The 12,404-nt window shown below is 45.6% G+C and overlaps 1 protein-coding gene across 2 annotated transcripts in view; it reads left to right on the top strand.

Annotated features, from left to right (window-relative positions):
- Positions 1-12,404, top strand: part of LOC124722814 (cyclic AMP-responsive element-binding protein 5) — a 157,157-nt gene that overhangs the window by 93,009 nt on the left and 51,744 nt on the right. For both annotated transcript variants that reach the window (XM_047247941.1, XM_047247942.1), the window contains exon 8: positions 4,163-4,237. In XM_047247941.1, the coding sequence (XP_047103897.1) occupies positions 4,163-4,237 (75 nt within the window). The remainder of the gene's footprint in view (positions 1-4,162; positions 4,238-12,404) is intronic.

Genomic DNA, 12,404 nt, shown 5'->3' with positions numbered 1-12,404 from the left:
GTCCTTACGCAAATTTACATTGCTAGCAGTAGAATTGTTCTGCAGTCAGCTATAAATACCTGTTCCCTAAATTTTCTCAATTGTATTTCACAAAAATAACGTGATATTCTCTCCAGGTATTCCAGTTTGAGTTCACGGAGCATCTCTGTAACAGTCTCATAGTGATCAAAACAAGCGGTAATAAATTTAGCAGCAAACTTCTGAATTGCCTCAGTGTCATCCTTTAATTCAACCGGGTGGGGATTTTAAGCACTCAAGCAGTACTAGAGAATGGGTCACACACTTCTTCTACATGCGGTCTCCTTTGTAGATGAGCTGCACTTTCCCACATGTCTGACAATAAAACAGGGCTGTCCCTGAACAGTCACAGATTGCTTTGAACTTTGAATATGTTCAAGAATTCTGCAGCATACTGATGTCAAGGACATGGGTCTCTTATTAAATCCTTATATACAGCAGTCACTTGTGTGTTTTTCCAGTCACTTGAGACTTTGCACTGGATGAGAGAGTCACGAGAAATACAAGCTAGGTTAGGGGCCAATGCTGTAGAGTATTCTCTGTAAAACTGAATTGCGGCTCCATGTGGACCTGGTGACTTATTTGTTTTCAACTTTTTCAGTTGCTTTTCAACACCAGGGAAGCCCGTTTCTATGTCCTCCACACAGAATTCTGTGTGATGGTCAAACAGTGGCCTCTCTGTATGGTCCTACTGCATGAATTATTTTTTAAACGTGAAATTTAAGATTTTGCATGTCGCCGTCCTGTCTTCTAATGTCATCCCAGACTAGTCAATGAGTGATTGGATCGAAGCCTTCAACCCACTTAATGATTTTATGTAGCACCAAATTTTCTCAAGTTTTCAGTAAATTGTCAATTGGTCCCTCTGTCAGGTGTTCAGGAGGTGTGAACAATCACCTAAGGTGGGAGTGCCCCCTTCTGAAGGAAGGAATACACCATTGGAGACACTGGCAATCACAGAGGATTTTCTTGCAATGAGCCAGTCATCAGCTTCACAGCTGTTGGCTGCAAAACTTAAATGGAATGAGGCTAACGATTCAAAGACGCTCGCGGCTGCACCGAGTTTCCTCGTGGTTTCATGTACTGAAGACTATCAGTCCTCTGCTACAGTAAATCCATTTATTATTGAGAAAGGTGTCGATGCAGTTGCTGGCCCTGTGAAATCCTGCCCTAGTTTATGCAATGGCACTTTGATTTTGGAGACTACTTCTAATTCTCAAGCGTAACAACTACTTGCAGCTTCGCTCCTCCGTGGCTCTCCAGTTTGTGTCGAGGCCCGCCGAACACTGAATTTATCCTGTGGTGTTATTTACACTAGGTTGCTTGATGGTCTGACCGGGGCTGAAATCCACGGTGTCATTGCCATCCATTGTGCGATGAAAAAAGTAGGTGCCTCTGTAGTGCCCACATGCACTCTTTTTCTCACATTTGCTAGAGTGGTTTTTCCATCAAAGATCCAAGCAGATTATGAAGTTATCATAGTCAGACTATATAATCCGAACCTTATGTGCCGCTACCAGTGTCATCATCACAACCACACGCGAGAGTCCTGTCAACACCCAGCCAAATGTGTAACCTGTGGTAGGTATGCTCATTAGGGCAACTGTCCGCCTCGTCCTCCCTGCTGCATCAACTGCAATGGTGACCGTGCCGCCTCCTCCCACAGTTGTCCCACGTATCTCGATGATCGGTCTGCCCAGGAGATTGGGGTGAAGGAAGAAGTGCCTTACCTGGTCGCTCGCAAGTTGTCAGCTAGTCAGAAACCCTGCATTTTACTGTCTGGCACCAATAGTACTGTTCTCGCTATGCCTCGCTCCACGAAGGACGTGGCCAAACAGACATGTGATCTCAAATTTAGCACCACAGTTATGAAATCGCCCAGCGTCACGGTAGCATCTGCATCTGCTCCTCTAGCCGTGTGGCATGCCACCAAACGTTCTCCTCACGGGGCGAAGTCACCAGCTACACAACCGGCAGAACAGAAAGGACTGAAGGAATACTCCTGTGAAGACTTCCTATGTCCCTCCAGCTAACCAACATCTGAGTCTTTCTGTGCTAACTGGAAAGGCTCTAAAAAGTCAAACAAAGGTAAAAGGTTTTCTCCTTCACTGACTCTGAGATCCTCTTCGACAGTGTCACCACATGATACCCCCCCCGGCCGACCTCCGTGTCGCTCGTGTGCACCACCTACTGCATTTCAGCCCTGGACTCTGCAGGCCGACAGTAGGTGAATGCCAACACTGCTGTAGACATCATGGAGCAGGATCCACCTTCCTCTGGGCCCTGTAGTACTGAGTCTTTGAAGGCTGGCATTCGGCAGCCGCCACAGTGACACCCCTTCATTTTTTCTTCGTCACTAATCTCCTCCAATGATATGTTTGCGGCTTTCAATCCAACAAAGAGGATTTAGAGCTGCTCTTAGAATCACAGCATCCACTTGTTCTCTGCCTTCAGGAAACAAGATTGTGTCCTCGTGACTGCTTTGATCTCTCAGATTTCTTCCCGGTCTGTTTTGACCTCCTCCCAAATGTCGGCATTCCATCTCATGGGGGAGTCATGCTGCTCATACATGATGGTGTTCATAGTCAACCCACCTCCCTGACTACCCACCTTCAAGCTCTTGCAGTTCGCCTTTTCCTTCCCTACTTGACCTTTTCCCTTTGTATTGTTTACATCCTTCCATCATTCGATGGATTTCCTCCAGCTTAGTGGCCAGCTATCTCACCCTTTTCTGCTGCTTGATGACTTTAATGCGCACCATCCCCTTTGGGGTTCTTTCACAACCTGTCCGAGAGCTGCCATCTTGGTTGACCTTCTTAATCAATGTAACCTCTTCTGCCTTAGCACAGGAGCACCTATGTTCCTTTTAGCCTCCATGCACACTATTCCTATTTTCACGTATTTGTCTGCACTGCTCAGCATGCCCATTGTCTCTAGTGGTCCATTCTCTCCGACATGTACCTGAGCGACCATTTCCCATGTGCTATTCGTTTGCTGACTCCCACACCACCTATGTGCACACCCAAATGGCAGCTTACTAAGGCCAACTGGAGGATTTCCTCCTCCCTGTCTACCTTCGATGAAGAACATTTCCCCTGTTGTGATGACCAGGTGGAATATCTTACAAAAGTTATCCTTACTGCTGTAGAATGTTCGATTCCTCGCACTTCCTCTTTACAACGCCATGCCCCAGTCCATTTTGAATGTGAAGTTCATATCATTACTTGTCCATAATTCTGAAGTCATTTAATTCTTGTTGTTGAGTGATTTTATTATATATTTCAGTATTGTTACAGCATATATTTTGAATGCTTTGGGTGACATGAATGAAATTAATAATTGAGCTGCTTTTTACAAAATATTATTCAGAGTTTTACATTTGATACAGTTGACTCTTTGTAGACACCACACATGTAACTATTTGTTTCTGCATACCTTCCCACATTTTCAGCATCACATAACAATTCTTGTTATTAATTTAATTTCACTTCCACCTAACCTCATTCCAGATACATGAGATGGTCCACCTCTCATTGTGTCAATGTTAGTGAAATATAACAGGGCACTGGCACAATGGGTTGAATGAGGTATGATTATCACATTATGGAATTTCATTTTAGAATACTCTTGGTTTAATAAAACCATTAATGAACTAAAAATACAATCCTTTTATTCATAAGTTATCACATCTTGCCATTGTAATTTTTTTTCGTGGGAAGAAAAACAAAACTCTCATTGCCACTGTCATCATGCATTTATTATATCAAAATACTCACCACTTAACATTGCCATGTTAAAGTGTCTGCATTACACCAACTTTTGAACTTCATCTAGCAGGCAAGCCATAAGCAATTATTGATGTTATAGTTTGCAGTTACTCCAGGTATTTCTTTGATAATTTATTTTTGCTGCAGTTGTTGGTTTTTCTAGAGTTTGATGTCTGAGTAAACCATTTGTGCCACCATGAAGATGGTTATGCCATTTAGTTCTTTATTTGTTAACTTCAATTTTGTTTAGCTTTTCTTCTTCCTTCTTCAACCTATTACAAGATTTTTTTAAAAATTTATCAGCAGTTGTGATCTATTATGCTCAGTCTAAAGTGTTAGTTGTATATGTTTCTTAAAAGTATATTTATTTGTTGCAGAAATTAAAGCAGACATTGACAAATAATAATAAAGTATCCACTACAAGCACTCCTGGTCAGTCATCTTCAGAGCAGGTAGGTACTGATTTATTTTGCCTATAAAAAGTATGTACAGTATCTTCTGTATAGTCTCTCACGAACTGTCTATGACTAGGGACCTGAATGTAGCATCTATTTTTGGTGAAATTTGCATGTATTTTTTCTCTTTTTATTTGTAAGTGATTAGACATTCATAGTTTTTGTGAAATCGAATGATAAGTGTGTCAAAGCAGTGGGAACATGATGTGTCTGCACAGGCGAGCAGTGCAGTGATGACAAAATCGAGTACAGCGCAGGATGCGGCGAGCACGTGTCTGCAGCAGCGAAAGGGTTAATGAAGAGACAAAGCACTAGAAATTTCAAAAAATTGCATTCAAACGAATATAATTCGTGAAGTAAGGCACTTCGATATTGTTTTTAAATAATGAAAATATTAAGCACCGCACAAGTTTTGAACTCATAACCTTTCGCGTAGCAGCCCAACACCTTAACCGTTACGCTAACGCACCTCGTCTGACTACATAATGCCATGAGGACTATAACACGTCACGCAAAATACTGACAAACACTGTTGGTATGACTATGACTTACTCACGCTTTGTCGAAGTACAATAGGAAATAAACAATTACCGCTGTTCTTTATTGCGAAAAAGCGGTTCGTGAGAGTGATACAAACACCTTTCCTTGCTATCGCCTGAATTAGGAGTCTTATTGCTTGTTTGGTTCAATTAATTAATAGAATATGAAGTAATTGGTATAAAGAATGCTTTTTCCAAACTTTCTATAAAAGAATGTCTGCTATCAAGACATTGCTTTTGTTCTATTACTTTATTTATGACTGAACGTTTCTAAAACTGAAGACACTCGTCCATGCTCTGCACTGCAGTCGAGATGTGGCAACGTTGTTCTCTGTTCATTGGCTGACTGTGTTTTGTGACGTCAGATGCGCAGAATGAACCTAAACTCGGCCGCCAACATAAATGACGCGCACTTTAGGTGATGTGCAGCACCAGTAAATAAAAGCTGAGTACATTTTCGATACTTGTATGAAGAAAATAAAGGTATTTCACACTATCTCTGGTAAAATACTGCATATGGATAGAGTTTGCTATGAGACAGTATTATTAAGTAATTCTACATTTTTTGCATTTTGAGGCAGAATTCACATCTACATTTGCCTTCACTCGAAATGTAAAGTTTCCAGTTGCCTGTCTGTGACCTTACTGAGTTGGTCAATCAAACAGTGGAAAGTCCCGGTCGGAGTATCATCAATATTAAGAAAAAGATAGATTGGTACTCAAAAAAAGAGACAATGAGCTGCAGACAGACATGATGAAAAGGCTGTTAATTTCGTTCATGTATTCAATGTCTCAGGAAAGTCTGCAACTGTGTCATTTGTTATTTAAATCATGTAAAGACTGTTACACATTTGAGCTTTTGCCCAAAGCTTTCTCCAGAACAGAAAACACACATTCACACAAGCAAGCATACTTCACATACACATATGATTACCATCTTTGGCCACTCTGCCCCCAGGGGGCTCATCACTCTGTGGTGAGTTTATGCTAGGCTACCATGGGTCCCCAGCCTTTGCAGCCCCTTTTCCCTTCCACGCTGTATGTCTGTCCTCCTGCTATTCTTTTTCCCCTCCCTTGGGAACATGTTTGGGATATTTTTGGGAATGTTCTGAAGTTTTGTAACCTGACAGCAGAACAGTCCCTCCTCTGTTTCGCCTTTCTTTCTTTCTTTCTTTCTTTCTTTCTTTATTCTCCATTTTGTATCCTTTCTCTTCTTTGACATTTGAGGTTCCTCTTTGTTTCTTCTTTCACCCTGTGCACTCCTGAAGGCCGGCCAATGCATCTGATCTGTAACAGATGACTGGTTAATGCATAATTCCCAGCCCCGGGTCAACAGGTACCCCTGGTACAGGCCAAGGGAAGGGTGATTACCTGAGCTGTTACCTTCCCAAATTGCCAGTTGGTTAAAGATTCCAACATTCTCTCAGCTGCAACTTGGTTCCTCATGGTATCACGTACTGAAGGAGGTCAGTCCTTTGCTACTGTTAATTGGTTTATTATTCAGAAAGGTGTTGATGCAATTGCTGGCCCTGTGAAATCCTGCTCTCGTATACATAATGGAACATTGCTTTTGGAGACCAATTGTGGTTCTCAAGCCCAACAACTGCTAGCAGCTTTGCTCCTCCATGGATATCCTGTTTGTGTAGAGGCTCATCAAATGCTGAATTCTTCATGTGGTGTTATTTACGATAGGCTGCTCAATGGTCTGACTGAGGGAGAAGTCCAAACTTACCTCTCTGCAGTCCATCGTGTAGTGAGTAGGGTTGAAGCAACCTTAGTGCGAATACACACTCTTTTTCTCGCATTTGATTCAGTAGTGCTCCCATCAAAGATTAAAGCACTCAATGAAGACATCATGATCTGACTGTACATTCCAAACCTGATGTGCTGCTACCAGTGTCAGTGTTACGACCAAACTTGAATATCCTGTCAAAACACAGTCAGATGTGTTACATGTGGTAGGGATGCTGACGAGGGCGATTGCCCACCTCTTTCTCCCTGCTGTGTCAATTGCAATGGCAACCATGCCGCCTCATCCCAAGAATATGCTGTGTATCTCAGTGAGGAGATCCAGGAGATCTGGGTGAAGGAAAAGTGCCTTAACCTGTCACTCACAAGTTGTTGGCTTGTCAGAAGCCCTGTGTTTTACCATCTACCACTTGCAGTACAGTTGTTACTACATCTCGTGCCATGAAGAACAGGGCCACGCAGACTTGTGACCTCAAACTCGGCACCGTGGTTGTAAAATCACCTAGTCTCACGGTAGCAACCTTGTCTCCTTCTCCTCCTCCTCCTCCAGCTGTGCAACAAGCCAGCAAATCTTTGTCTCCGGGGGCGAAATCACCTGCTACACAATCGGCAGGCCTGAAACGACAGAAGGAATACTCCCATGAAGACTTTTTATGTCCTTCCAACCATCAAATGTCTGAATTTTCATCTACCAGTTGCAAAGGCTACAAGAAATCAAACAAAGACAAACAGTCTTCTCCTTCCCCTACTTCGAGATCCTCTTCAACAGTGTCGCCGCATGATACCCTTGTCCAGTCAACCTCCGTTTTGCTGGTTTTTCTTGTCATGCAATCTACAGACTGACCAGTGAGAGTGCCAATGCCTCTGTAGATCTCATGGCACAGGATCCTCCAGCCTCTGCACCCTGTAGCAGCCAGTTTTCGAAAGTGACAACACTTCATTTTTTCCCTCCTCCCCTTTCCCCATCTTGACTCTCCTCTAGTGGAACATTTGTGGCATTAGATCCAACAAGGAGGAATTATCGCTGCTCTTGGAATTCCAGCGGCCACTTGTTTTCTGCCTTCAGGAAATAAAATTGTGACCTCGCAATCACTTTGATATCTCGCATTTCTTTCCAGTCCACTTTGACTTTCCACATTTCATAGGGGGGTCGTGCTGCTCATCCTGGATGACATTCATAGTCAAACCATCTCAATGAAAACCCGGGTGCAAGCTGGTGCAGTCAGAATTTTCCTTCCTCGCTCCACCTTTTCTCTCTGTACCACCTACATCCTCCCCCTGCAGGTCTGGGGGTTAGAATAGGCCCGAGGTATTCCTGCCTGTCGTAAGAGGTGACTAAAAGGAATCTCAAACGTTTTGGCTTTTATGTGATGGTCCCTTTTAGGGTTTGACCTCCATTTTTCAAAACTTTCCCAAAGAGTGAGCCAGTTGGGGAAGGGTGTCTTACATGGTGCATAGTGTTCATCATGCGCTGAGACCTCTCGCATCCTTCGTCGAAGTGGATCTGCACTTCTGCTCATTCTCCAGCTGTTGGGTGAGGTCACCCTCCCGGGTGCGTTTTCCTCCATCCTCTGTGCAGTATCACTTTCTGTACTGTCGACGATAATGGACTTCTTAGCTTGTTTGTGCCTGATATCCAGCACAGTAGTCAGTCTGTTGTGGTGGGGCTGCCATGTACCCTGTTGGTTGTAGCCCCTGACCACACAGGGATCACTCTGATGATGCCTGCACCGTAACTCCCCACATATGCCAAGGAGTAGATGCCCATCTCCTGGAGCATCGAGACTCCCGGCAGTGGCCATACTGCCAGGTGGCCTTTGCTGCGGCTGGGTGGTGCCCGTGGGGAGGGCCTCTGGTTGGAGTGAGTGGCATCAGGGCGGATGACACATGATGAAGCATAGTACATCATCTCTTGCTGGTGATCCATCATCAGCAGTCTCTAAGCGGTCGAGGTCTACCTTCAATGCTAAGAAATATGACCCCAAATTGTTCCCCTCCATGGCCACACCATGGGAGAAATGCCAGGCTGAGGATGCCAGTGAAGCTTATTCGTCCTGGTAACTCGTATGTACAAGAGTTGTTGGGGAATCTTTCATGTCCATGAAGCCTCAGTTTTTTGTGGAGCATTTAGAGGACAAGTTTGGGAAGGTGGAGGGCTTGTCCAAAATGCAGTCAGGGTCAGTCTTGATAAAAACGGCATCCTCTGCCCAGTCACGGGCATTACTCACTTGTGACAAGCTGGGGGATGTTTCTGTTACCATCACACCCCATAAGAGAGTAAATATGGTCCAGGGTATCATATTTCACAGGGACCTTCTTTTGCAGTCTGACGATGAGCTGCACGCCAATTTAGAATGGCGAGGTGTTCATTTCGTCCAACGCGTTCACCGTGGTCCGAGGTATAATCAGGTTGCCACTGGTGCCTTCATCTTGGCCTTCGAGGGTGACACATTACCCGAGAATGTCAAGGTGATGGTTTACCGCTGTGATGTGAAGCCATATGCCCCTCCCCTGATGCTGTGCTGGAAGGTCTACCACTGTGATGTGAAGCCATATGTCCCTCCCCTGATGCAGTGCTGGAAGTTCAGCCATATGTCATCCCGCAGTACTTCCAGTGTCGCCTGTCGGGATTGTGGGCATCCTTCACATCCCAATACTCCATGTGCCCCACCTCCCATCTGTGTCAACTGCGCAGAGCACCATTTGCCTTGTTCGCCAGACTGCAGAATTCTGCAGAAAGAAAGAAAAATGATGGAATACGAGACCCTGGACCGACTGACCTGCACTGAGGCTAAGAGAAAATATGAGAGGCTACATCCTGTGTGTATGATGTCAACCTACGCTTCCGCTACTACAACGGTTCTACCATCTTCCGTTCCACTGCATACAGTTTGCTCTCAGAGCTGCCAGACTCCACCTGCCCCCTTGATGGTGGGAGGCACTTCACTCCCTGTTGCTCCTGCACCACCTACTTCGGAGCAACACCCCCCAACCATTGGGAATGTCAGTCCCCACTTCTCACCCAGAGAAGCGTACATCTTCTTCGACTCCTCTCGCTAGGAATGGGCCCTTGGGTCACTCCCCTCCCAGGTTCCTACCAGTGGTAAAGCTGACACCCGCCATTGGTTGAAGTAACCACAGGTAGCTGGTTGTAGGGCTTCACAGTCCTCCTAAGTCTCTGAGACTGAATCAGTGAAGCCCTTCCAGCCGGACAAATCTAAGGAGCAGCAAGAAAAACCCAAAAAGAAAAAGACCCCCAAGAACAAAGGCACTGTGGTGGCACCCACTTCACCACTACCAATAAGCTCTGCGTCTGAGGATGAAGTGGCGATTCTGGCGTCCGCTGAGGACGTAGATCTCACTGGGCCCTCAGACACAATGGATGTTGATCGAACAGGTACTCATCTTGTGGCAGCAGGTGACCCTGAGGCGTAAACTGCCTCATTGAGCATTTCATGCCTTCCCAGTCTTATGATCACATCATCCTCCAGTGGAACTGCGGCGGTTTTTTTCATCACCTGGCTGTGCTATGGCAACTGTTAAGCTTTACACCTGCCTTCTGCATTCTCCTCCAGGAAACCTGGTTCCCGGCAATGTGGACCCCTGTCCTCCTTGGCTACAGGGGATATCACAAGAACCATAGTGAATATAATAGTGTGTCAGGTGGAGTTTGCGTTTATGTCCTGAAAACAGTATGTTGTGAACCTGTGCCTTCAAACTCATCTTGAAGCTGTGGCTGTCAGGATATGAACAACACAGGAACTAACTGTCTGCAACATATATCTCCCTCCAGATGGTGCAGTACCCCTGAACTTATTGGTTGCACTGATTGATCAACTCCCTAAACCTTTCCTATTTTGGGGAGATTTTAATGCCCGTAACCCCTTGTGGGCTGGCACTGTGCTTGCTGGCCAAGGTAGAGATGTCGAAAATTTACTTTCCCCCCTTGACCTCTGCCTCTTAAATATTGGTGCCCCCACACATTTCAGTGTGGCACATGGCACATATTTGGCCATTGATCTCTTGGTCTGCAGTCCTGGCCTTCTCCCATCTATCCACTGGAGAGCTCATGACGACCTGTGTGGAAATGACCATTTCCCCATCTTCCTGTCGCTACCCTGGCATCATGCCCACTGACGTCTACCCATATTGGCTTTACACAAGGCAGACTGGGTAGCCTTCATCTCTGCTGTCACCATTGAATCTCCCCCACATTGTGCCATCAATGTTGTGGTTGAGCAGGTCACTACGATCGTTTCAGCTGCGAAAAACGCGATCCCTACTTCTTTAGGGTGCCCCCAGCAAAAGACAGTCCATTCGTGGTCGCCGGAAGTCGCTGAGGCAATTAAAGAGCATCAGCGACCTGTACAGTGACATAAGTGGCACCCTTCCATAGAGTACCTAATAGTCTTTAAGCAGCTCTGTGCTCGCATTCGCCAGCTTATAAAACAATGGAAACCGGAGTGTTGGGAGAGGTATGTGTTGACCATTGGGTGCTGTAGTCACCTTCCCAAGTTTGGATGAATCTCAAATGCCTTTTTGGGTACCAGACCCCAACAGGTCCCTGACATTAACATCAATGGCGTGTTATCTACTGACACAACCGCGATTGCCTAGCACTTTGCTGAGCACTATGCTCGAGCCTCTGCATCGGAGAATTATCCCCCAGCCTTTCACACCCTCAAATGGTGGGTGGGAAGGAAAGTCCCCTCGTTCACTACACGCCACAGTGAACCCTATAATGCCACATTTACAGAGTGGGAGATCCTCAGCGCCCTTGCACATTGCCCTAACATGGCTCCTGTGCTGCATCATATCCACAGTCAGATGATTAAACATCTTTTGTCTGACTACAAGTGACATCTCCTTGTCATCTTCAACCGGAACTGGTGCAATATTGTCTTTCCATCGCAATGGTGGGAGAGCACCACCATTCCATTGCTCAAACCCAGTAAGAACCAGCTTGATGTGAATAGCTATCAGCCCATTAGCCTCACCACCATTCTTTGTAAGCTGCTAGAATGTATGATGTGTCAATGGTTGGGTTGGGTCCTGGAGTTACGTGGCCTGTTGGCTCTACGTCAGGGCAAATTCCTCCAGGGTTGCTATACCACTGATGATCTTGTGTCCCTTGAGTCTGCTGTCCAAACAGCCTTTTGCAGATGCCAACACCTGGTTGTCGTCTTTTTTGACTTAGGTAAAGCATACAACACAACCTGGCTATATCATATCCTTGCCACATCGCATGAGTGTGGTCTCTGTGACCCGCTTCCAATTTTTATCCAAAATTTCCTATCGCCCCATACTTTCCGTGTCCAAGTTGGTGCCTTCCATAGTCCCCCCCCCCCCCCCCCCCCCCATATTCAGGAGAATGGTGTTCCACAGGGCTCCGTATTGAGTGTGTCTCTATTTTTAGTGGCTATTAATGGTCTAGCAGCAGCTGTAGGGCAGTTGGTCTCACCTTCTCTGTATGCGGATGACTTCTGCATTTCGTATTGCTCCTCCGGTACTGGTGTTGCTGAGCGGTGCTTACAGGGAGCTATCCACAAGGTGCAGTCATGGGCTCTGGCCCACGGCTTCCAGTTTGCAGCTGCAAAGTCGTGTGTCATGCACTTCCTGTCTGTGACGTACTGTTCATCTGGGCTCAGAACTTTACCTTAATGACAATCCACTCACTGTAGTGGAGACATATCGATTCTTAGGACTGGTTTTCAACACCCGATTGACTTGGTTACCTTACCTTTGTCAGCTTAAGTGGAAGTGCTGGCAGCACCTCAGTGCCCTCCGCTGCCTGAGCAACACCAACTGGGGTACAGATTGCTCTATGCTTCTGCAGCTCTACAGAGCCCTTATTCAATCCTGCCTTGACTATGGGA

The sequence above is a fragment of the Schistocerca piceifrons genome, chromosome X, assembly GCF_021461385.2.
Source record: "Schistocerca piceifrons isolate TAMUIC-IGC-003096 chromosome X, iqSchPice1.1, whole genome shotgun sequence".
NCBI classification, from domain to species: Eukaryota; Metazoa; Arthropoda; class Insecta; order Orthoptera; family Acrididae; genus Schistocerca; species Schistocerca piceifrons.
The sequence above is the reverse complement of the archived record's forward strand: the minus strand, read 5'-3'. Positions and strand labels throughout refer to the sequence as shown.